The following is a 12,656-nucleotide window of genomic DNA, read 5'->3' as shown; positions in this document are numbered from 1 at the left end:
TTGTTCCGGTTATACGCATAAGCTTTGCTTTGTCATAACCTTATTGATACAAAATACATTTTTAATCGGATATTTCATGAAATGCCCTCGAGTTTTGCTGTAATTCACCAAACGCCTAGCAAGTTTCAACAATTTATAAAATACCCCTCACAATCCGTACAAATGCCCACCATACCCTTACTAATAACGTGTCGTTAGTCCGCCGTTAGCTAAGTTTCTAATTCACAACATGCCCCTATTCTCAAACTTATTTCACCAAATGCCCCTAATCTCAAACTTATTTCACCAAATGCCCTAACATGAAATTTAGCTAGTTTTGTTATTCCAACAGCTAGGTTTTGTGTATGAAAAGTAGCCGTTGGTTCTGGTAGGCTATAAAAGCCCCCTTGCTGGATTGTTCATGTACTTTTGTTGTTGTTTTTCTTTGCTTTTCTAATCTTATAAGATTTCTATCATGAGTTTTGTTTCAAAATCATCTTCCACACACAATGAGTCCACATATATTAGAGTTCCTAACAAAATTTGTTATTGTGGTAGGAAATTTGCCATCCGAAGATCCGATACAACGCTCAATCGACAAAAGTTGTACTACAAGTGTGATATTTGCAACAACCTAAGATGGTTCAAGGGAGTAGTTGAGCAAGAAAACAGGGGGCAACAACTTGAAGGGTAACACATGGGAAGCTTAGATGAAGGAGAAAGTACTGAAAACAAGGGAAACAGTAAGATGCAAGAGGAATTGAAGCAAATGAAGAAAAAGTTAAAACAACAACAAAAAGTAATTAAACTTGTAATTCAAATGGGGATATTGATGTTTGTAACCCTACTGTTTGTAATTATGAAGTAGACACAATGAATGAGAAATAAAATCACATTTCATAATTGTTATTGCATAAATTGCACAAAATACCAAAATGGGAAGCATATCTGTTTTTTAGCTTCACTTACAACATATCTTTGCACTAACTGCATCTGTTTTCTACTTAATGAGTATGTGCAAGATCAAAATATATGTTCAAAAAACTACCCAAAAAACCAACTGTGCTCCTAAAACATTCCCCACCTCATGCTTGCTTTGATTTCTTCCCTTTTGGTGCTGCCTTGGATGTGCTTGCTCCATCATCACCAGTTTTCCTCTTCCTTGTTGAAATCCTCTATTTTGGTGGTGCCTTAGAACTGCCAGTGCTAGACTTGCAAGTCCTTGCATTGTGGCCCATTTCCTTGCATTTGCTACACTTTACTAAAGTGTGCCTCTTCCTCTTCTTAGCTTCCATGGCACCCCTCTTTCTTTGTTTAGAGGGTCTTCTAGCAATCCTCTTAATTCCAGGAGGGTTAATGGTGGGCAGGTTAAACTCAGGCCACTGAGTAGGGTCAGGAATAGGGTGCATATGTTCTGCATATGCCAACTTATAAGCAGCACCCTTGAAGAAATGGGACACAAAGTATAGAGGATCTAGTCTCTGGTTGTAAATGACCCTCAAACCATGTTTGCAGGGAATACCAGACACCTGCCAAACTCCACACCCACAGGTTCTGCTGTCAATCATGACTGGGAATTTCACATGGCCTTCCCTCACCTCATACTCCCCACCACCACATGGAGTAGAGTAGCAAAACATGGATTCAACTGTTCTCAACTCCAGTTCAACTTTGGCATGCTCAGTTAAGTCTTGAGGCTCCATGCATGTCTGCTACTTTATCAAATACGACCCCAATTCTCTGCATAGACCACTGCCTAATAGCTGCATTTTAACACAATAACCAAGTAAACATAAGAACATAATCACTGGAAATCTGACAGAAATAGAAAATGGGAAGAAAAACAGAACACAATACCTTCAAACAGTCTCAACACTGGTAAATCTCTGTAGGGCTTGGTGACAACATTGAATGATTCCACAAAGTTTGTTGTGTTATGATCACAACACACTTCTGGCTCAAACTAATGTCTGGACCACTGCTCAGTACATGTATCCAAGTACTGTGTAGCCTAGGATCAAACTCAGTGATATTCTCTATGCCCTTGTTGTAAACATAAGGGTTGTAAGCATTAGCAGCTTTCCAGAAGAGCTTGTGGAACAATTCTCCACTCCAACCACCATTCTTGCAGTTCATGTACAAGTGCTGACTGCAACACCTTCTAGTGGCCCTAGGGAAGTTCTCATGTACAGCTAAATCCACCCCCTAAGATTAAACAATGGCAAGGAAAATAATATTAGGATGAAATAATGTACAAAACTTTGGGATATTTGGTGAATTAAGTTTTAAGTTTGAGGTATTTTGTAATAGCCCAATTTTAAGCATCTCTTATTTAATTTCTAAGTTTATTTATTTGCTGAAATATGTACTAAATATTTTGTAGGAAAAGTGTATAAGAGAAATAATTTTAAAATAAATAATGATAATTATTAGTTGTTATGATATAATTATTAGCACTTGATTAATTATTAAACTCCCTTTCTTTGGAGTCTCGTGTCATTCTCATCAAATGGCAACATATTTTTAATTTTAATGTTTCTTTTACTCTTTTGCTGCCAAGTGTTTTGCACCTTTTCTCCTTTGCTTAATACACAATTGCCATGAAATCAAGATATTTCCAGAAAATGCTTCCCCAAAAAAAAAAACAACTCCAATCCCCTTCTTCATCTCCCTCATTTTGGAACCAAAATTTCCCGAATAAAGATCACCAAACTTCTGCCCCTCTTCTCTGCTGCTGCTTCTGTTTCCTGCATTTCCTACAACTGCGTTCATAATTTACCAATAGTTTCTTCATGAATGATATAGAGTTTGAAAAGTTAACCAACTTAGGCTCAAAATTTACTCAATTCGGAACCTTGAGCTAGGAGATATGGTCTTCCGAAACTCACAGTTGTTGCTGCCAACGTGCTCTTTCTTCCTTGTTATTTCTCACTTTCACCACTTCTTAATTGCGGTTTTAGCTTCTCAATGGAAAGGTAAATTGTTGGTGATTAATATATGGAGTTCAAGTGAAATTTGGCGTTCGAGATTATGGATTATCATTGGAGATTAAAGTATGAGATGTGTTCTGGAAGATTGAATTCGGATTAAAGCGATCGATGGTGATCGAGAAATTAGATTCTTGGAGGTTAGGTGTGACAATTGAAGGTACACATTGTCCTTCCACCTTCTAAGTGAAAAATTGGTGTTTACTTCATTTATTTTAAAATTGTGTTTTATATCAAAGAATTGGTACTTACGAATTGTGTTTTATGAACTAATATGATCATATATTTCTGGAGATTTTGCGAAATAAGTTGGTTGACAGTTATAAAATTTTACTGAATCTAAAAATGAGTGCTCCAATAGTAAGAGCTACGCCTTGACTTGATTATATGTAAGACATATACGGTCCGTGTGTGTGTTATATATAGGATTTATGTCAAAAGGAAGTTTGTATTGTGTTATGGATTTGAGTTAGAATCTATTGATCTCATTTGTAGGAGTTATATCAAAACTTTATCTTTATAAGAGATCTTGTGACGTATCTCTAACAACTATTGATTGTTTTCTAGCTAGATCATACGAATGAGCATGAAAAATTTGAATTAGTTCTATTTGAATTATTTTTGGTAAGGGCTACTAGTTACGATATGATATAATACAAGGTTGGGACTTTTGATTATATTTTTAATTATTTACTATGGAATCGTGAATCTAATCTAGTATTTGAAAAGTTTATAAGTTATCTCTATGGATTAATTATTCTTCTCTTTGCTTACGGTATTATGGACTAGAGAATTATGAATTATCGTTAAACAATACTTAGTTTTTGAAGTATTAGTAGTTATTATATGATTTTTAACTTGTGTTAGTAGTATATACGAGTATACTCAAAATGAGCTTCTTTTATTCGATTTGATAGGTTTGGAACTAAAGAAATAATCTATGTGATCTTTTAAAAATATATCTTGAGTATTCCAACATATTATGTTGTTTTAATTATTTAACTGATTTTCCAATTATACACTGTAGTCTGTATTTACCAAATTATTCTTTGCTTAACTAATTATGATATGATATTTAATATTTTTTTTAAACATTTGATTAAGATGATATTTCAATTTGAGATCTTAATGTGATTTCTTTAAAGGGTACTTTCGAATTAGAAGGATTATTATTATTACTTGATTAAGTATGATATAATATAAGATATTTATACTTTGAAGATCCGATTGAGGGAGTTATATGTATAGTTCTATGTGTCTTATGCTTGGTAAGAATTTTCGATTTTGTGATAAATAAAAACTTAAGAGAAATACATTATTTAACTTGAGTTTATAACTACATGCGATGGAACAGGGAATTAAATCAAGTTGACTTGTTTATTTTGAAATATTGGGCTAATTTAGTATAACTCATATGCATCTTGTATTATCCATAAGTGAGATTCATATGATCAATACTTGAAGGTATGGAGGTTGCATGTTATAATTGAGTTTTTAAGCTTACTATATTAAGCATTATACTATTGTGATTTGTGACAATGAGTTGCAATGGCTGGAAAATTTGATATTTGGGTTACAAACCGAATTGGAATGGAATTACATTGTGCGTTTTAAGGTTACGGATTTTGGGGAACTAAGATTGAGTTTTTACAGTATTTAGAGTCGTGAGTATATAGTTTGAGATAAGTTATGAACCTCGGGTATGCCTTGGGCTACACTTGTACTTGAGGGCTTTCAAGAAAATTGAATTATATATATGTGTCCACTAAACTTAATACATTTTTCAAGATTCACGTAAACAAAGTTTGTGAAAAGATGTGAATATTTTGTTAATATTTTTAAACGATATTTTGGACATAATTATCATAATCTTGTTACAAGATTTCAGTGTGTATTCAAGATATTTGAATAAGATTTGTTTGCGAAATGAAATTGTGAATAATTGTGTTTTATAGATTTCTTTAATCTTTAAGATATGTTTTTAACTGTGACTTTAGGGGAAGAAGCCGTTAATTAACAACGGCCATGAACATCACTTGTGTATTTGTGTGTGATCTGTGTAAATGCACTTCTGTGCATTTGTGTAAATGTACATCTGTATATCTGTGTGGGGACATGTCCTAAAAGTCTTGCAAGCATGTGTGAAAAGGTGTATGACGACCCCTAAAAATTGGAGACAGTGGTTATTTAACCCGTCTCTATTCGTGTTCTCTTCCCCTAGTTAGTTTATAAGTTTTAAAGACAAAATATGTTTAAATTTGCAAGAATAAGCAAATATTATGAAAGAATTAGTGTGTTTATTTTGAAATATCAAACATATATTGTTTGAAAAATTCAAAGTGTGATTTTGATACGTTTTTTTATCATTTGTTAGATGTATTTTTTAAAAAAATTATAGTTTTGGAGTATCAATAACTTATACTTACTCTTTTGATAAGGTTATACTAATCTTATGATATTATTTCAAAAATAAATTATCCAGATCGATACGAATTGGAGTTTCAATGTCTTTGAAGGAATACATATGTGTATTGGTATGAGAGATTCAATATGAAGAATCATTAGTGGCTATTATGGTTTGAGATGTGTTTGTACTTAGCTTTAGGTTCATGATTAAAATCATGAGAGACGAATTGTGGATCCATGATGGATATTTTTCAAAGTATATGTTAAAGTTTGATCATGTTGAATAGTGGATTTGAAGACTTCTTATGATATGAACATCTTTTGCACACCTAGTGAATGAGTCTGAAGTCTTTGCTAATTAATTTATTTAATCAATTATGAATATTACAGTTATGATTTAAAGAATTTATGTGAAATGATTTAAGTTCTTGCAATTTATTTATTGAGCTTGATTTGAAATATGATTTTTGATCGTATCAAATCAATTTTACCTTACAAATAAATAAATCTTGATATCATGTTTTAAGCCACCAAAATGAGTTTCAGGTTGGACATTGTGTACTCAGTTTCCCTGACTTTGTTCTTTGAATCTGTCCTGGTGGGGGCAGAATCCTTTTTAGTGATTTTGCAGGTATTGTATACGCTCGGATGTGGATTACAGATGTGATTGAGGAAGGAATAATTTTATTGAAATATTATGAGGCTATCAAAGATTATGATATGTTAAGATCTCTTGTGTATTTGTAGTTGATTATAAGGGTTAATTCAGGTTTTGTTTTGTAAATTAAATTCCAAGTGTAATTAGTGGGAAATAAGTAATTCTAAATAGCAGCTCAAAAGTGTGGGCTGTTACATATTTGGTGAAATAAGTTTTAAATTTGGGGTATTTGGTGAATTAAGGTTTAACTATAGGGTAATAGTTTTCAAACTTTGGAGTATTTGGTGAATTTATGAAAACTTGAATAAGAGATAAAAGTTCAGAATTTACCCTCATTCTGTCACTGATGAATGTCCATTCATCCTAGTTGCAGCCTTCTCTCTCAAAAAGTGCCATGAGGTTCCTCATGAAATAGGTCCAGCTCTCTTGGATTTCAGTGTCAACAACCCCATAAGCAAGCAGGCATATCTCATTGTTGCCATCAATCCCCAAGGCTGACAGCAGAATCCCCTTGAAATACCCACTAAGGTGAGCTCCATCAATTCCAATAATGGGCCTACATCCCTTCAAAAACCCCGTTACTTGTGCACCAAATGAGAAGAAGCAAGCCTTAAACCTTGGGTCCACATTCCCACCATCATTATGCCCTGTGATCAATGCATAACTCCCAGGATTAGTCTTTTTGATCATCTCTGCATACCTAGGTAGAAGGGCATATGACTCACTAAAACTCCCATGGATAATCTCCTTTGCCACTGCCTTAACCTTGTAGAATAGCCTCTTGTTAACTTGTATCCTAAACATTTTTTGAGTCACATTCTGCAATGTTTCTACAGGAACATCTAGGTTTGCTTCAATCTCTGGCAACAACTTCTTCACTAACCATTTGGTGGTCACTATGGGGTTCACCTCTAGTCTACCACACTGTTTATGCTCCCCAGTCAATGATTTTATGGCCCAACTCCTCTTATCAACCATCTTTGAAGCATGAATCCTACAATCACACCCCTCAATTGCACAAACAACAGTGTATCTTCTGCTGTCTGCCTTCTCAACACTTAACCCAAACCCCTCCTGTAACCAATAGTCCTTAATGACATCAAGAAAAGTCTCTCTATCTGTAAATATCAACCAAGGCTCAAGCTTAATTGAACCATATTCCTGCTCAACATACACCTTCCCATTCTTGTAATTTTTGTCCATTTTTGAGCTCCCATCTAAACAGTCCTCAAATGACTTCTCATGGATTTCATCCATCAAATCCTCCAACCCCTCCTCTTCAACAATAAAGTCACCAATGTCTGTTTCATCATCATTGTCTTCATCACCCCCATCACTTCCAAATTCCTCAAAATCAATATCTTCACTGTCCTTATCATCCTCAACATCAGATATCACATCACTACCCTTACCCTTAACATTCCTAGCAGCCCTTGTGATTCACCTACTAGATTTAGGAACATATGTTCCCATTTTGACTTGTGTTTTTTTCCCCACCCTAAACCCCTTAGGTCTAGCCCTTCCTGATTTTTTGGGTTTTGTTGGGACAACTGGTTCAGGTCCTGCTTGTTGTGATGGAGGTGGGACAACAGTTTCAGGTCCTGCTTGTTGTGATGGAGGTGGGACAGAAGTTTCAGGTTGTGTGGGATGGGGTGCTTCTTGGGTAGGTTGTGTTGTTTCTGGTGATTGTGGTTCAGTTTCTTCAGGTGAAGGTGCTTGTGGTCTGGTTTATGTTGTGGGTGTGCTTTCAGTAGGCTGTGGGGGGGGGGGGGGGGGGGGCAGGTTTAGGTGTCCTCTTTTTTAGGGTAAGTTTCTTCTTAGGTTTAGTTTTGGTAGATTTCTTAGCAGAGGGGGATTCTTGTGTTTGTGGTTCTGGTTGAGATAGGCCAGGAAACACTTAATCATCATCATCTGAGGTAATTATCCTCACATACTCAACCCCATCATTCTCCACATCCACCACTGGGATCTCCATAGCAACTGTGAACCTCATTTGTTCCTCCATTTCCTTCCCGACCCTCTCATTTTCCTCCTCTGCCCTCCTCTGTTCTTCAGCCTCTCTTTGCATCCTCAAAACCTCTTCCTGTCTCTCCCTCCTTTGCCTCTAAAGCAGACCTAAATGCTACCCCAGGACTGTCTGGTTCCTCTACCCACAATTCTATGGTGTCATTCCCCTTATTCCACCCCCACATTCTCAGCATTACACTATCATCAACCAATTTTACCTTCCCAGTGGGTGAGTTAGTGTATAACCTAAACTTATCAGGAAAAAACACATTTTGCTTACTCGATTCCTCAAAAATATCTATGAATATGTCAATCAACTAACATCTATCAGTGTCTACAACCCTCACATCAAAGTCATGGGACTTATGGTGCAGCAACAACCAAACAACAGACATCCTAACACACAAAAGCAAATCAACAAATAACATAAATTTCCATTACCAACTTGACATGTAGGTCATTTAACTACTAAATTCCTACTTTATTTCATGAACACAAACAAACAAGTCATCATCCAACATCAAATTTTCCAGAAACCATAAACCCTAATTTTGCCCAACAAAAGTTTGAAAAACCGAATAAAAAGTTCATCGATTGAGATTACATACCTTAAACGATGCACGAGTAACCTTAGAACACGAAATTCACACTTGAACTTCTACAGATTCCTTGCCCAATTCGCCAAAATCCCCTTTCTAAGAAAGCGTGTGTGGTTACAAACCCAGAAACTACTTCACCAACTAAATGCGCACCAAAATTCAGAAGCTTTTTGTGAGATTGATGATGCATTTATGGTGGAAGAAGAAGGAAGAACAGGGGAGAGAGATAGAGAAGCAAAGCAGTTACAGGGTCACGATGTTTTTGAACTTTGGAATGGGTAACCAGGGGTAGGGAAGGGTTATGGCGCCCAAAAGGAAAATAAGGGCAAAATTGTAAACTACCCATAACGGAGACTTAACGTCTGTTAACAGTAAGGGTATGGTGGGAATTTGTACGGATTGTGAGGGGTATTTTATGAATTGTTGAAACTTGATGGGCATTTGGTGAATTAAAGCAAAACTCGAGGGCATTTCATGAAATTTCCGATTTTTAATTTAAGGGGTTATTTTATCACTTAAATACTAGGAGTTACTTTAATTTTTAGTAAGGGTTACATGTTATGTATGTTATTGGTGTTACCTTCAAAAAAAAAATGTTATTGGTATTATTTTAAATGTTAGGCACAATTAACACTATTACTCTGGATTATTTATATTTCTAATTTGTTACTTTTATTTATAATTTCAGTTACTTTATAGTTTTAATAGAGTTACTTTTAATCCAGTTACTTAGTTAATTAAAATATTAGGAAGTGATAGGACCCTAGTAGTATAACAACTACCCACAAGGATCACCTCCAAGACAATCAACCAAACAATACAACTCCAATACACCACAAATCATCCAACAACCAAATAACCTAACAATCAACCAATAATGGACATCAACTAAAATCAAATGCGGAAGAACAAAAAATCAATCAACACACAAGAATTATACGTGGAAAACCCCTTCGATGTGAAGAGTAAAAACCACGGGACTTGTGAGGAGTCCACCCTTGTCACCTTCTCTTATTATGATAAAATTAATAAAAGAACCCAAATCAGACATACAAATGTTCACAACCCACCAACACTTCCATACATAAGAGATCAACAACTAAGAGACAAGAGATGAAGAATATCACCCAAAAATGTAGGTTCTGTCCAGCAGCGACCACAGACAAACCAGAGCTCAAAACGACGATCCAACTGTTTAAAATGAGGCCCTATGTATCCTCAACAAGCTGACCATAATTCAGCACGATCCGACCGTTGAATCTTCGGCAAACGGCAGTTTTCGGATGGCTGCCCTGAAAACTACGAACACTCTTTTCTCTTTCTCTCCTCTCCTTTTTGTGTGTGTGTTTAGATCTGATTTTCCTCTCAGCTTACCTAACTCACCTTAGGTCATAACTAAACATCAAAAAACACTCCAAGGCTTTTAACATAAGCGAACCAATTTAGCTCCAAGTGGACTAAAAACATAACCTAACATTCTGGGCTCACAAACACAAGATAAATTACTTATTTGTGCAACAAGTGGGCTGGACCCAAAACAATCTCCCCCTCCAGCCCATCACGGGGAAGACACGATCATACAATGATCACTTGAACCTCATCCCGGCAAGCTTACTATAAAGCTCAACCTTGCTTCCTGGAACTAACTTTGTTAACATATCTGCACCATTCTTGTCGGTGTGGACTTTCTTCAGTTTCATTAATTCTCTTTTATTCAATTACATCTCGCAACCAATGATATCTAATGTCAATGTGTTTTGTGCGAGCATGATACATTGAATTCTTGCTTCAATCCATAGCACTATGACTGTCACAGAATACTACATACTCACCTTGCTTCAAACCCAACTCTTGAAGGAACCTCTTAAGCCAAAGCATCTCCTTGCTCTCTTCCACTGCTGCAATATACTCTGCCTTAGTTGTGGACAAAGCTACACATTTTTGTAGCTTGGATTGCCATGAAATGGCTCCCCCTAAAAATGTAAACACATAACCTAAGGTAGACTTTCTATTATCAAGATCATCGGCCATGTCTGCATCAGTATAGCCTTCAAGTATAGGTTTTCCACCTCCATAACATACACTCAATTTGGAGGTGCCCCACAAGTATCTGAAGATCCACTTCACTGCTTCCCCGAGCCTTACCCGGAATGGGTAAGAAACGACTCACTAAACCGACCGTATGCGCAATATCAGGTCTAGTACACATTATAGCATACATCAAAGAACCAACAGCAGAAGAGTAAGGAATGGATGACATATATAGCTTCTTTCTCCTTCTCTGTTGTAGGAAAAGCTCTCTTACTTATCTTGAAGTGAGTAGCTAGTGGTGTACTAACAGGCTTAGCATGCTTCATATTGAACCTTTCAAGCACCCGTTCAATATACTTCTCATGGGATAACCATCATTTCCCTGCTTTCCTGTCACGAGCAATCTCCATGCCTAAGATTTGCTTTGCAGGACCCAAGTCCTTCATGTCAAATGACTTGGAAAATGCTTTCTTCAAACTTTGAATCATATCTGCATCTTGTCCAACTATCAGCATATCATCTACATATAAAAGAAGGATGATGAAATTACCTCCAGGGAACTTTCTGAAATACACACAAGGATCGGCTGTAGTACGTTTATAACCATTGCTTGTCATAAACGAATTAAATTTCCGGTACCACTGCCTTGGTGCCTGTTTGAGCCCATAAAGACTCTTCTTCAACTTGTAAACAAGTTTATCTTTCCCTTTTTCTTCAAAACTTTCAGGTTTCTCCATGTAGATCTCTTCATGCAAGTCACCATGTAAAAATGCAGTTTTTACATCAAGTTGTTCCAACTCAAGATCAAGACTTGCTTCTAAATCCAACACAGTTCTGTTAGATGTCATTTTGACCATCGGAGAGAAGATCTCATCAAAGTCAATGCCCTTTTTCTAGTTGCATCCCTTTACCACCAATCTGGCTTTGCGCTTCACTATCTTCTCACCATCTTTCTTGTTCTTGAAAACCCATCTGTTTCTCAAGACTTTCTTGCCCTTGGGAGGTTTCACTAGCTCATAGGTGTCATTATTTTTCAAGGAATCCATCTCCTCCTTCATTGTATCGAGCCACTGGTTTTTCTCATCATGAGACAACACCTCTTGATAGTTCTCTGGCTCTCCATCTTCACTAACTAGAATGGACTCTGAGCTTGGATACTTTGTTGAAGGTTTGCACTCTCTAGTGGACTTTCGAACATGTGTATCCTCCACTTGAGGGGTAGGTTGCTCCCCCTGCTCATGAACCTCTTCATGAACCACTTCCTCATGTACATCTTCCTCATGGATTTCTTCATCAGATGAGGATTCATCAAGATCATCATCATCATCATCATCAACATGATCTGGTACATTATCATCAGGTTGTACCTCACCAACATTATCATGTACATCATCAAGTACATCCTCAACATTCTCATTTGCTGGTTGAATAACAGGAGGAGTAGAAGTAGAACCATTAGTAGTATCAAAAGACAAATCTGAAGTAGAAGTGTACCTTGTACTCAGAAGATCTGCACCCTTCTCGTGCTCAAAGAATACTACATCTCTGCATCTCACTACCTTCTTCTTTTCTGAATCGTAGAGTCTAAAACCATACTCTTCATCCCCATAACCAACAAACAAACATGGATTGGATTTCGAATCAAGCTTTGACCTCTGCTCCTTAGGCACATGCATGTATGCCTTGCTGCCAAAGACTCTCAAATGCGAATAAGTGGGATCACGTCCCTTCCATGCTCTCTCTGGAATGTCAAGACCAAGTGGAATAGATTGAGATCGATTAATCAAATACACGGCACATTGCACTGCTTCGGCCCAGAATGTCTTAGGAAGATCAAACATTCTAAGCATGCACCTCACCTTCTCAACAATGGTTCTGTTCATCCTCTCAGCAACTCCATTGTGTTGTGGTGTGCCGGGCTCTGTCTTCTCATGTCTAATGCCATGTTGTGAGCAATAATACTTGAACTCATTTGAAGTGTACTCACCA

The 12,656-nt window shown here is 36.6% G+C and overlaps 1 protein-coding gene and 1 long non-coding RNA gene across 2 annotated transcripts; one reads left to right on the top strand and one right to left on the bottom strand.

Moving 5' to 3' along the window:
- Positions 1–1,154: 1,154 nt before the first annotated feature.
- Positions 1,155–1,619, bottom strand: LOC110790064 (uncharacterized). The gene has a single exon (XM_021994800.2). It carries the CDS (start codon positions 1,617–1,619, stop codon positions 1,155–1,157), a length of 465 nt encoding a protein of 154 aa, XP_021850492.2.
- Positions 1,620–2,586: 967 nt separating this feature from the next.
- On the top strand, positions 2,587–6,365 carry LOC130459717 (uncharacterized). Its single transcript, XR_008919301.1, has 2 exons — positions 2,587–3,126; positions 5,981–6,365. It is a non-coding gene; the product is annotated as an uncharacterized lncRNA (long non-coding RNA).
- The last annotated feature ends 6,291 nt before the right edge of the window (positions 6,366–12,656 follow it).

The sequence above is a fragment of the Spinacia oleracea genome, chromosome 4 (assembly GCF_020520425.1).
Source record: "Spinacia oleracea cultivar Varoflay chromosome 4, BTI_SOV_V1, whole genome shotgun sequence".
In the NCBI taxonomy this organism is placed as follows: Eukaryota; Viridiplantae; Streptophyta; class Magnoliopsida; order Caryophyllales; family Amaranthaceae; genus Spinacia; species Spinacia oleracea.
Note: the sequence above shows the minus strand (reverse complement) of the source record. Positions and strands in the feature narration are given on the sequence as shown.